The sequence below is a fragment of the Corvus brachyrhynchos genome, unplaced genomic scaffold, assembly GCF_000691975.1.
Source record: "Corvus brachyrhynchos isolate BGI_N302 unplaced genomic scaffold, ASM69197v1 scaffold106, whole genome shotgun sequence".
NCBI classification, from domain to species: Eukaryota; Metazoa; Chordata; class Aves; order Passeriformes; family Corvidae; genus Corvus; species Corvus brachyrhynchos.
The window spans coordinates 2,988,973-3,001,540 of NW_008238834.1; the positions used below are offsets into that span (position 1 = coordinate 2,988,973).

General features: G+C 38.6%; 1 protein-coding gene and 1 long non-coding RNA gene across 2 annotated transcripts in view; both read left to right on the top strand.

Moving 5' to 3' along the window:
* Positions 1–3,820, top strand: part of ROCK1 (Rho associated coiled-coil containing protein kinase 1) — a 78,530-nt gene extending 74,710 nt beyond the window's left edge. Inside the window, exons 29-32 of the mRNA XM_017738254.1 lie at positions 1,171–1,259; positions 2,396–2,474; positions 2,594–2,855; positions 3,609–3,820. Coding sequence (XP_017593743.1) covers positions 1,171–1,259; positions 2,396–2,474; positions 2,594–2,855; positions 3,609–3,820 — 642 coding nt within the window. The remainder of the gene's footprint in view (positions 1–1,170; positions 1,260–2,395; positions 2,475–2,593; positions 2,856–3,608) is intronic.
* A 2-nt stretch (positions 3,821–3,822) lies between these two features.
* Positions 3,823–10,945, top strand: LOC108447653. Its single transcript, XR_001863320.1, has 2 exons — positions 3,823–8,627; positions 9,438–10,945. It is a non-coding gene; the product is annotated as an uncharacterized LOC108447653 (long non-coding RNA).
* The last annotated feature ends 1,623 nt before the right edge of the window (positions 10,946–12,568 follow it).

Below are 12,568 nucleotides of genomic sequence, written 5' to 3' on the forward strand. Positions count from 1 at the left end.
CTCAAGTTGATTAGGCTTTCTGTTAAGGAATTGTTACAAAATGCCCTTTTGTGGATTTTTTTAGATGCATTTCAGTAATTGAGATTTACAACTGTAGCTCACACCTTGCACTGCACATTTTACAAACACTGTTGTATAAACTTAAGATGACTTTCATACTCAGGCTTTGAGGTCAGCTTCAAGTCCTGTGTAAAATGAGGTTGAAACCTCCCCTTGTAGAAGGAGTAAACATAGTTTCAAATTATCAGCATCTGCATTGTGCAGAAAGCCATCCAGTTACCTGCCAGTACTTGGAATTCAAGATGAACTATTGGTGCAGTCATTTCTCATGCTTTTCTCTCCTTTCGCCTCCTCCTGGGTTATATTACATGTGAAGCTGGAGATCAGTATAGACAGAGCTGTCAGTTTACCTCCTTTTAATGCTCTTTAGTGCCTCATACCTTTCAGTTCCTTCTAAAACATTTGAAACTGCCGGGGGGGGGGGGAAGAACAGCCACATCTGTCACTGAGTTTATGCTTGTGGACAGTTCCAGCAAAGATGTTGGACTTGCAACTCCCAGTGAAGAGCAGCAGGCAGTGAATTCCAGTGTTGAACTTACTGGGAAGTGCTTAGGTTAGAGGTGTTTGATCTTAACTCTCTCAGTGTATTCCTGGGTACCAGACCTCTGTTTCTGCTGGTTCATTTTGGCTCTTTTTTTTAACCAGTCCATTAAATTGAAAGTGTAGGAAATAGCAGGAGCCATGGGACTCTCTTTTAGCCTACCAGCAGTTTTGTGGGAAGTACCAGTGAGTCCTGCAGGCCTGGAGAACTAGAGAAGTTGTTTACAACATTATCAATAAGTGATAATTTTTGCACTGTGTCACTCTCAGTGAAACAGTAACTTTCATAGTAACCTGCCAGTAGCAACTGAAATTTGTGAGTTTGTGTACAGCTGGACTTAGAGTCATCACAAGCATTTTAGAGTGATCCAGTGACAACGCAGTCACTGTAACTGTAGCATTGCACAGCTGTCAATAGTGTAGGTGCCTGCAGGATGATATAAATATCTCCTGATGTTAATTTGAAACCTTTTATTTACTCAGGCTTTTTATGTGCATGTGGGAACACATTAGGATAAATAATTGCTTTTTAAAATGCAATTTCAACTGTTGTACCCTTTCTTTCCATAGTATGTTGTGGTGAGCAGTAAAAAGATACTGTTCTACAATGATGAAAAGGACAAGGACCAGTCTAATCCATCTATGGTACTAGATATAGAGTAAGTAAAGTTATTGTTAGTTTTGATACAAATTGACAAGAGTGTTGTGTGTGAAATAGCAGATAGCAAATCCAGAAGCTCGAAATAAAAATTCCATACATAATTTTTAATTTCCCATACTAGTTGGAAAATGTCTATCTGTATTTCAGCATACCATTAACAGAACTTTGACAGTACTTTTTTTTCGTCCTATGATTGCTAAAAGTTAGAGAAAAAGAGAAAGGATCATTGCTGTTCTAGTTCAAAGCATTTCTAACTTTTCCAGCTGTTTTCTGTTTAAAGCGATAAAATATATTAATTGTGATTCCTTTACATTGGTTATACATGAGGAGAATTGTGTCAAATATCACTGAAGCCCATCTCTGGTACATGACTGTGATGTTTGAACAGCTGATTGACATTATAGGATCTTACAGAGCAGTAATTGAAAAAAGGTTTTAGAATTCATGAATAGTTTTATCAATGACTAACAAATACAGTGGTCTGGAAGGAATTTCAAACTCAGGAAGTGCTTAAGCTTCCAGTTGCTCATAACCAGGAAAAGAGTTATTTTCCCTTTGAACTGTTTCTTTCTCTCTTTTTGTAAACATCTGCTGCAACTACTGTTGAAAACAGGAGGTTGGGAGAGGTGGACTTAAGAGTCTTGACCCAGTATAAGATAATGTTTGTTCCAATTTTAATAGTGTTTTTGACAGCTGGTGCCCCAGATTTCCTTTTGTGATGTTTTGGCATTGATTATCAACTCATAACATGATTTAATAAAAAAACTACTGGATAGTATTCTACTTAATATGGTTACTTCCATCCAGGTTTTCACTAAGCTTTTCTAGCAATAATGTTAGACTTCCTAGTGTTTTGAGGAAGTATTTGAAACCCTTTATCTTAAGTAAATTTACTATGCTGGATCTTGAGTCCATTGTAAGATAACCCTCTTTCCATGCTGTGAAATATTTTGGTCTTACCTGGGTAGACAAAATCTATATGGTTTATGAATTAGTTCCTGAAATCATATTGCAGCCTTGAAGAAGGTCATGTTGCTTGCATAGTTTCTAAGAACTTCAAAGCAGTTTGATAGTTGTTCTGAAACATACATGTAGCCTTTTAGCATTTTCTGATGCATGTTTCTTCTAATCCAGTAAGCTGTTTCATGTCCGGCCTGTAACTCAAGGAGATGTATATAGAGCTGAAACGGAAGAAATTCCTAAAATATTCCAGGTAAAAAGAAATATATTCTCCTGTCTATTTAACTCTCTTGAAAAAAAGAGGTGGCTTCTTTGAAAAGGGTATAAAAGTACTTAGTGCTTCAGCAGTAACACAGCGGTGTTCTTTTTCAGATTCTCTATGCTAATGAGGGGGAATGCAGGAAGGATTTGGAGGTAGAACCAGTACAGCCGGCAGAGAAGACAAATTTTCTAAATCACAAAGGCCATGAATTTATTCCCACGTTATACCACTTTCCAGCCAACTGTGAGGCCTGTGCCAAACCTCTCTGGCATGTCTTTAAACCCCCTGCTGCCCTAGAATGTCGAAGATGCCACGTGAAGTGCCACAGAGACCACTTGGATAAAAAGGAGGAATTAATTGCACCATGCAAAGGTATACTCATGGTTTTTGGTGTTCTGTATTCTCTGCGTGGTTAAGCCACACGTGCTAAACTATTGGAGGTGAATAAAAGCACTTCAGTTTAAAATGAAACCCAAACCTAAAGTTCCATGGTTTTAGATGTGAAGGTTACTATTAAAGCAATAGGCTGTTACACTGCTTATGAACAGGCAGCTGTGGCAAACCTCTGTAGGGAGGCCTTTGGTGGTGTAACTGATGGGGCTCTGCTGAAGGCCCTGAGAGCATAAGGTTGTTCCCTACAGGTTTGTGCCCAAGTACTGGGCAGCTCCTTGGTGCCCAGACCACTCCCTTATACCTGACCCATGCTAGGGACAATTGCAGTGGCTACATCAGCAAGTTCTGCTAAAACCTTGCATCACAGACTGGTGTAAAGGTTTCTTCTCTGTGCTTCTGTGAAGTGGAGCATTCAGGGTATGTACTCTGGAACTTGGCCATAGGGCACCCACACAACCTTCCAGCTTATTAAAATTGTAATTAGCGTAAATTTCTCATTTCTTGAATATTCATGTTAGACTCAAGAATCTTAATGCAGAATGGCAAATAGTGAAAAACATTATATTCATCATTTCCCCTGCTGTTTGTTGTCTTCCAAAAATAGATAAACAAATCCAGTACAAGAGTTTATCTGGATGCCATTGTTCTTCCAGTGGCACGGTTGGTGTGTCATAACTCTTACTTTGGTGAGGAGCCCTGATTTTCACTGAATCATCTTCCTTTTCCTTGTAGTGAGTTACGATGTAACTTCAGCAAGAGATATGCTCTTACTGGCATCATGTCAAGATGAACAGAAGAAGTGGGTGACTCATTTAGTAAAGAAGATCCCTAAGACGCCACCATCTACTTTTGTTCGTGCTTCTCCTAGAACTTTGTCTACAAGATCCTCAGCAAACCAGTCATTCCGAAAAGTTGTTAAAAATACTTCTGGAAAAACTAGGTGAGAAATAAGCTACAAAACCTACAGATCTTCTTGACTAAAAAAGAAAAAAATCTCAGTTTATAAATCCTACTTCATGTGAAATTGTGAAATAATTCCCTAGTTAATGGCTGTTGAACGGCTGTTCTAAATCTTTGCTCAAATCCCTAAGGAAGGAGCAAAATTCTCCTGTTATTGTGGTAAATTTATCTGTTCTTCACATTCGGAAAAGTACCATGGAGGTGGTACCTGGCCTGCCAGTGGTTTGGAAGGGAGCTGGTTGCCTTTTTTTTCCTGTCTAAAGGCAAGGCTCAGCAGATGTGTCAGCAATGGCATTTAGCAGCAAGGATGATCCACAGTCATCTCATCCATGGATTGACTCAGATCTTGCATAATCTAGAAGTCGTCTGCAAATGGGGCTGAAACGAGAAATTTACAGATTCTGTCTGTTGTTGGGCCATTTCTTTTGTTGTGAGGCCACTTAAGTATTAATTCCATTCTTCTTCCCTACTTACTCATTCCCGGTTGTCTTCTATTCCAGGAGTTGTTTCTCTAAGCTATTTGTGACCCTATGCATTAACCAAGACACGATGTAAAATACACTTTTTTAATGCTTAGGTTACTGTAATCTGATTTTAACCTGCTTTAGCTTCTGATACAGTATGTGTGTTGTTTTCTCCCCAAATAACCGATTGAATCGACAGTATGGAACGGAAACTAGTGTCTCAGTAAGGAAAGAGTCTTCCTAGGTTGGCAGGGCTATCAAACAGTCCTGGCATGAAATGTAATAAAAGCAAACTTTTGCATGTAAAAAGATAGTGGGTGTATCATGAAACATCCTCCTTGAAGGGAACAGTAGAGAAAAAAATATGAAAGACACAAAGGGAGTTGATTTTCTTGTCCCCAAGACTTCCATCCTAAAACATAAGTGGTCACAGAATGGTTTGGGTTGGAAGGGACCTTAAAGTTCATCTAGTTCCAGCCTACTCTGCCAGGGTGGATCAGGTTGCTCAGGGCCCCATCCAGCCTGGCCTTGAACACTCCCAGGGATCATAGTTTTGAGATAGCAATATTTTGAGTGAAGCCCCTTAAAATAATCTCATCCAGGAAAATCACTTTAGGCCCCAAATACAAAGCTGTCAGTATAAAAATCAGTGATGTTGTGGGCAGTTTGATGTTCGAGATAATGCAACAGCATGAGGAGGACATAAAGAGAAAGCTGTGACCAGCAGTTAAGAATTTGTAGCTGTGCCAGAGTCCTTGGGAGAGAAGCCATAGTCACAAACACTGAACAAAGTCTCAATTTACCAGTTACAGTTCAAATGGGAGGAATGCAACAAAATCATGGTGTAATTTTACATTTTTCAACACCAGCACTTAATCAAGCTGAAGTTCTGAAATACAGAAACACTTCTGATTTGTGAGGAGATTTCCTGGGAAGTGGGCAGTTTTTCCTTACTGTAAAAGTCTGTGGAAAACAAGGGTGAGTGCAGTGGAAAAGCACAACTGAGTTAAAAAGACTGTAAAATTAGGGATTGCTTACTAAATGAAGTAGCATCTTCAGCATTGTACCAAATAAAGACAAATTGGTAATTGTTACTTTCGGGGGGGGCTCAGCCATGTTGGTTATGTACTTACATGGTGTGTACTTGTACAACAGAATCTTGTCAAACTATCTGTCTTGTCTAAAAAACGTCCATTTCTCCCAGCTTCAGAAGGTTTTATAAAGCTTCATGATGTTTCCAAACTTAATTTTTCCTTCAGTCCAAGGAAATGTTCTAAGACTGGCGGAAAAATGTTAGACACTTCCAAAGGCTTTAGCCAGATTCTGTAAGACTTTTAGTCTTACCTGCTAAATTTAGTCTTACCTGCTAAATTTAAAATATGCATAATTAATAGCTGTTGTTTAACATCATCTTTATTTACAGTAGGACTGTTGAAGAAATACTCCTGTTTTATGGCTGAAAAAAATATGAAGTGCTGTATGTATTGTATGATACATTTATTTCAATGATAATCAGGATTTTAAAAACTAGTTACTAAAGACAGACAAGGATACCAGAACTGGTTAAAGAGCTCCATGACTGATAAGTAAGATTTTTGAGTGAGTCTTGGACCACTTAAGCCTGAAAGAAAAAGATACCACGCTGCTACTTAAAAGGATTGGGTAGAAAAACCTTCAGAACTGATGATGTAAAAATCATTAATACAGTTTTAAAAATGTGACACTGCATAATGTTAGTCAACATTGCTTATCAAAAAGGTGTTAAAATTAAGAATCTTTTGAAGAGGGAGTGTTCTTGGACAGTAAAAAAACCCCCCAAAATAAACAGAACAACTAATTCCTCCCAAACCAACCAACCAGCTAGTGGGATTGGAAAGAATTATTTTAATGTCATTTACTTGTATCTTTAAGATGTGTTATTGGATAATCTAAAACAATAGCTGAAAGATGCTGATTGTACATTTTAAAAATCATCCTCTGGTCTTGAGTGTACAGATTCTTTCTTCCTCCCTGCCAACCCTTGCCTGGGTAAGGATAGTGCATACTTCCTTATTTCACGTTTAGATGTTTAGAGTTATAGACTTTCTCTTCCAAAAGACTCTTTGAATTGTACTCTGAGTATGCTTTCCTTTCCATTTATCCTTGTGAGGTCCTCTGGTAGCTGTAATAATCAGCTTTCATCCATACACTTTTATGGGAGAAAAATCCATTTGCTTAAATCAGTTAATTGATTCTTTTTCACTCTGTCTTAATAGAAATGCTGGTTTGGAGTTGCCTTTAGCAAGGACAAGTGTGCAGCTAATCTGCTATAGAAGGAATAGATTTGCATATTTGAAAGGTTACAGTAACAAAGGAATGGGTATGTTTGGGAACATCAATTATCCAGACTATTTATGTTATTAATTGTATTGGCATTGTCCTGTGAGAGTGTTAGAGAGTCACAGAAATACACAAGTAGGGAATTGAACTTATTTTTTAAAAAAAAATGAGGAACACCACCATTAAAGCTCTTTTTAAGATCCTAATGATACCATAAGTCTAATGGCTCACCAGCACCAGGAGGAGGACAGCTGCACATTCCTGAGTTTTATCTTGTGTCAGTTCATACTTCATAGATTACCAGAGTGAAGTGATCTATTTTTCAGCAGAAAATTAATCCAGGAATGTTTTGACTAAAGGAAAGCCAAAAGCATGACAACAAAAAGAATCCAACCCTAACCCCACAGAAGAAAAGCCTGTGAATTTCTGTTGGGTTCAGAAGTTGCAGTGGTTTGGGGGAGAGCCTCAAGAATGAAAGGAGGAAGGGTGGTGGTGATGGTCTTGCACGAGTGAATGTCATGTCAGATCAGCTGTTCCAAATAAGTTTTCTCCATCTGCCCTGGTGTACAACCTCTGCTCACACGTTTCTCCATCACCCAAGGAGATCTTCCAAGTTCTTGGGAAGAAATAAAGCTCTAAAGTTTTCTGTCAATTCAGAAGTTAGTACATGGTTAGTGCATGGTATCTTATCTCTCTGGCTTCTTGAATTTATCTGACAAACTGTGGCATAGATCAAACAATTAACATTTACATTACTCTTCTAGACTGACCCCAAAACCAACTAGTGAACTTGATGACATCTTGCTTTTTGATGATGTCAAATACTGACAGAGCTTCTTAGAACATAGAATTAATTACAGGAAGCTCTGTTTTAATGCTGCATATTGTAGGCTCTGATGGTGGAGAAAGTTCTATTGAGCATAAGCCATTTAGAGAGGCACAGCACTTGAGCAGCAGGAGTATTGGGGGTGTGTGTGTGCTCCTGCCTGTCACAGTGCCTGGAGACGTGTGCAGGAGGCAGATGGGGGCTCCTGCACCTCCCTGATGCTCAGGGAGCTCCTTGGGTGGCTTTGTGACACTCTCTGTCCCCATCAGACAGCTGCCACTGGGTTGACTGCAGTGTAGTGGGGCTGCATGGCACTGGCAGAGCAATGCGAGCAAATGGTGAAAAGATTCAGAGTTACTCTGAGCAAAGAAGCACTAGAAAAAGGCCTGGTTGGAACTTTTCATTCTGGCAGTTATACTGTGGACATTTTTGTGGCTTTCTCAGACAAATTTTTTTTGTAAATTGTATCTATGAACTAGACAAGTACTGCTGTGATGGACTATGCCCAGCCTGTCCCTGATACCACTATATATTCTGTCCTGTGTGTTTAAAAAGAAGAGGCAATAGATTTAATATAGGAAAATTCACTTCTAATGTACCAGTGTTTAAATTTAGCTTATTAAATAAATTCACAGTGAATCTTATATACTGAACACTTAACTGGCAGCTCAGCACAGCAGCTGAGCTAATCTGACAGCCTGTTGCTACTTAAAGGGGAGGATTTTCCCTCTCTGTCTTCTTTCCCTTCTCTTCTGTCCTTGGATCCTAGGTAAGTGCTGTAAATGATCCATTTTGGACCCTTCCATGAAGGTCCACAATTCAGTTTCCTGACTGTCAAAAAAATACAGACTTACTGTGCCAAGCTACTGAGTGGATCAGTGCGCTAACAAGTGCAGTGATTGCCAAAGCTGAGGACAGGTAAGTAGGAGGATGCTCTCCTGGGGTCAGGAAGGTGATAAAGTGGAGGAACAGCAGGCTCTTTTCCTCTCAGGAGGCCAGTCAATTATTAGATCAGCCTCTATGAACTCAAGATGCTGCATCCTCTTTACCTAGGTGTGGGAATAAGAGAAGCAGCAATGTTTTTTATGGGATATACTTGTCTAGCTTTTACTAAGTATCTGAAAATTGTTCTCTTGTCAGACAGTATAGCAGAACTTGCTCTCGGTGATGGAGTCCTACCATGTAAGCAGGCATTAACTGTTTTGTTGAATGGATACAGACTTGAGCACATGCTTGAAGACATTTCAGTACATTTCATTCAGGGTCTGACCCACCTTTCTTTGCAGTTGGTAGGCAGTGCTTCCTTGACTTCATGGAGGGGTGTCTCAGACCCATTGAAAGGAGCTTCACATACAAAAGTTCATCTTAAGTTCTATTCCTCATTTTAATAACGTATCACTAATGAATATGAATGAGAACTTCATGATGAACTCGCTGGCATTTGCAGTACTGCTTCAAGATTGGAACCTGCACTTCATAGCTTACAGTCTGCTGGTTTATTCACGTATTAGCACAGCTGAGGGGTTTTGTTTTAATATAGTTGGACTTGGGCACTTGATCAAGTTAGTGCATGTTTAAAGAGGGGAAACAACCAACCAGCCACATTTCTTGTGCATCAGATGAGCTCTGCAACTGCATGTGCGTGGTCTTAGCCTAGAGAGCCTTTTCTTGTCCTGCAAGTGAAAGAGGGTCACCTTGCATTTGCCATGAGTACACCCATGATTGTTGACTCTTAACTGCTTACTTGTAAAGCTGCAGTAATATCTGCAGTAAAATCTGTGTGTTCTCTGTGTTTGCTTAATGTTTTTGAAACTGAGAACAGTTTGTGGAAGATGATGTATGTATGATGTTAGTATTGTACCTTGTGAATAGAAAAAAAATTTGGTTAAAATAAAGTATTTTCTTCACTGCAGCTCTTGGCAAACACGCACTAGTGTTACGAAGCTAATGTTTATATTTGTTATTAATTGTCTGTTTTCTTCTTTGTTCCAGCTAACCACATGTACAGTGCTTAATGGAACCTCATGGGATGCAGTCAGAGAAACAGGGCTTTTTTTAACCACACAGAGCAGTGCAGACGGGCTGTTGTTCCTTTCAGCATAACTATCACAGGCTTCAGGGTTAAGATTGCTATTACTGTCTCCTCCTTGCTTTGGCACAAAAGCACGCTGAGGGTGTTTAATTGCGGGTTTGCCTCAAGGTAGATTAGATTAATTATTACTATGTAATGCAAGTTAAAGCAAATAAAGCTTAGCTAGGTGTATTAAAAAGGTGCTGCCTTTTTGGATTTTTTAAAAAAGCCTGTCAGTCACGATGAAATGCAGCCAACTTTCTTCGTACCAGTGAAAGAAAAGGACTGTTAACCCTGTGAAGGGGATATTTATGTCAAGATGAGCATATGAAACGGAGTAGAAGAGGAAGGTTTCTCAATGAGAAGGACTGCAATTGCTTTCAAGACTCTTAAGTTGTGCTCTTGAAGACTGCAGAACTAGCTTAAAATGAAGCCTCATCACTTGAACTTCAGTGCCTTCACTGCAGAGTTCTTTACAGCCTTAATCTTAACCACCCACTATGGAATGGATCAAAGTGTTAAATATTTTGCATTATGCTTTACAAAATACTGATGCAGCAGGTTTGTAAAGGGGGGAAAACAAGTAATTGCCTTTAATCTATGCATTTTTGCCAAGCCATACTGAGTTATTTTATTGTTAGAGGCATTAGAAACTAACAGTAAAAAGAACCACCGAGTTTGGAAGCATATTTTGGGGTACATCATTTCTATTACTGTATAATGTATTGCCTTACAATTTTAAGTGATAACGTACATTAAGTTAACAAACATTTAAGAAATATATGCACTGTTTGAACTGTAAATTATTCTTAGAACACTTTTACTTGGTTTTACATTGTTCTTTTAGTGCCTTAATTTGAGATAATTGTATTATTGCCATGTCGATAAATGTAGAAACCTAAAACTAAAGAAAAGAAACCTCTAAAAAACTATTGCATATCAGTAGTTTTTACTGAATTTTAATTGGTTGAAGTATTGTAGATGCTAGATGCATTTTCTAAATTAAGTACAATCTTTGAATGAGAATTCCTCTTACAAAGAAAGACTGATTCTTGTTCATAAGCCAAGAGATGTGTAGGCAATGCAAAAAAAAAAAAAAAAAAAAAAGCAAAAGCTCTAGGTAATTCAGGAATTTCAGTAAATGCTGTCAGACTCTTGCTTTGTAGCAGGAATACATTCATGGTATGGGCAGTATGGTTTTATTTTATTTTATTTCTTAACCAAATACCTCCTCAGTAATTTATAATGGCTTTGCAGTTGTGTATTAAATAAGAAGCACTGGAAAACTGATTCGTCCTTAGGACGATTTGCATGTTTCAAGTGGTATTGAAAGCCGCACTGATGGATATGTAATAATAAACATATCTGTTATTAATATGGTAATGACTCTGTGCTCATTTAATGAGAAATAAAGTAATTTATGGAAAGACCCTTTTGAAAATGACTGGCATGGTGTTTTCTCCTGAATGTAGCTTATACATCTTTCTAAGCATTCAGGCATTGCAACAGTTTCCAAGTACAAGGTGCATTTGCAGCATAATGCCCAGGGCACTCTGAATTTTTTTTTTTTTTATACTAATGAATAAGTAAATACTATATTAAATAATGTTTTCATTTCCTTATTCTCATGGCCTGCTGTAGTAGCCTAATTTATATTTATTATTCAACCACCACCCTGAGCTGGTCTTGTGATTGCTTCATCCTTCATGATGCAGGTTTGGAGCTTCAGAAATCCCACTTATTTGCAGGAGGGAACACTATTCAAAAGACAAGGCAGTTTTTGTTGGTGGGGGGTTTTGGGGTTAGGCTTGTTTGGGTTTTTTTTGGAACAGCCTGCACATCCCATGTAGCTAGCTGTCCATAAATCTCCCTGGGTAATCCACCAAGGCCTGCAGAACAATAGAGCAGTAAGGACAAATTACATGTGAATGGTTGTATGTCCTTTGAAGGTCACAGAGCTGGGAAGTACAGATAAATAGAAGCCATTCATGTAATTTCAGGAAGTTCCTCTATGTTGAGCTTGCTGTGTCAGAAATGTCAGCACTATCTAAGCTGTGCCTGGAGTACACTAAAGACAATCTTCAGATCACCAGTCACATTGACTGTGAGCTTGTCAAGCAATAAAAGGGATAATTATGACCTGCTTTAATCTTCTGTCAGATACTGGGAGGGGAAAAATATAGTAAGATGAATAAACATCTCTTACTTAAATATGCACATTGTAATAGGAAATTTGGAGCAGTTGGAAAGGCCTGTGGTCTCTCTAGACCCAGATTCGGTTGAGGATTGCTTTTCTGCTTTCTTTTATGTGTAACTGGCTACCTCTGCAAGCCCAAAACCTTTTGCTTGAGTAATTTATTAATAAAAAGTAGTATCTTGTAATTTCATAAATCTGAGAAATAGCATAAACCCTGTTATGAATAGCTAATGACTAGTGGGAAGAGGGAGGCATTGTGGAAAAATGGTTTTTGCTCTACAGATTGGCACCTACTGTCATTTCCAGAGTTTTTTTAGTAATGCTGAAGTTCTGCAGTTCTTTTTAAATGCTGATTTTATGTGGGAAAGCAGCAGCAGACATAATGAAGTGTAAAATTACATTGACTTGTGTGTCTGGGATAAATTGCAACTAAAATGCTATAATAACAAAGTCTAGACGTGCAAATTACAGTTTGCGTGTTCTGGTACACTGATGTTGGCACTTGTTTACTGTAAGCAAGGTGCCTATCTACAGGAATACTGATACTTGGAATAAAAAAAGCAGCCAAAGGTTTCCACTGTTAGGAGAAGTAATGCTCACAATCTGAACTGCAAGTCTTCAAGAGATGTGAAACGTGTAAGCTGTGAAGAGCCAGCATCTGTCACCCTGGGTGCCTTTATACTGGTGAAGCTGGAATTTTACAAGCTGCTTGAGAAATCAAGAAGTCTAGATTCTTACATGATCCTGTTTTTGTTGATTTGCCTCCACCTTTTCATTTTTCTATGACTGTATTAGGTTCACTGGCATTGGTAGAATGCAAAAAATCTGATTCTCTTCCAGCCTCCCTATTCCTGC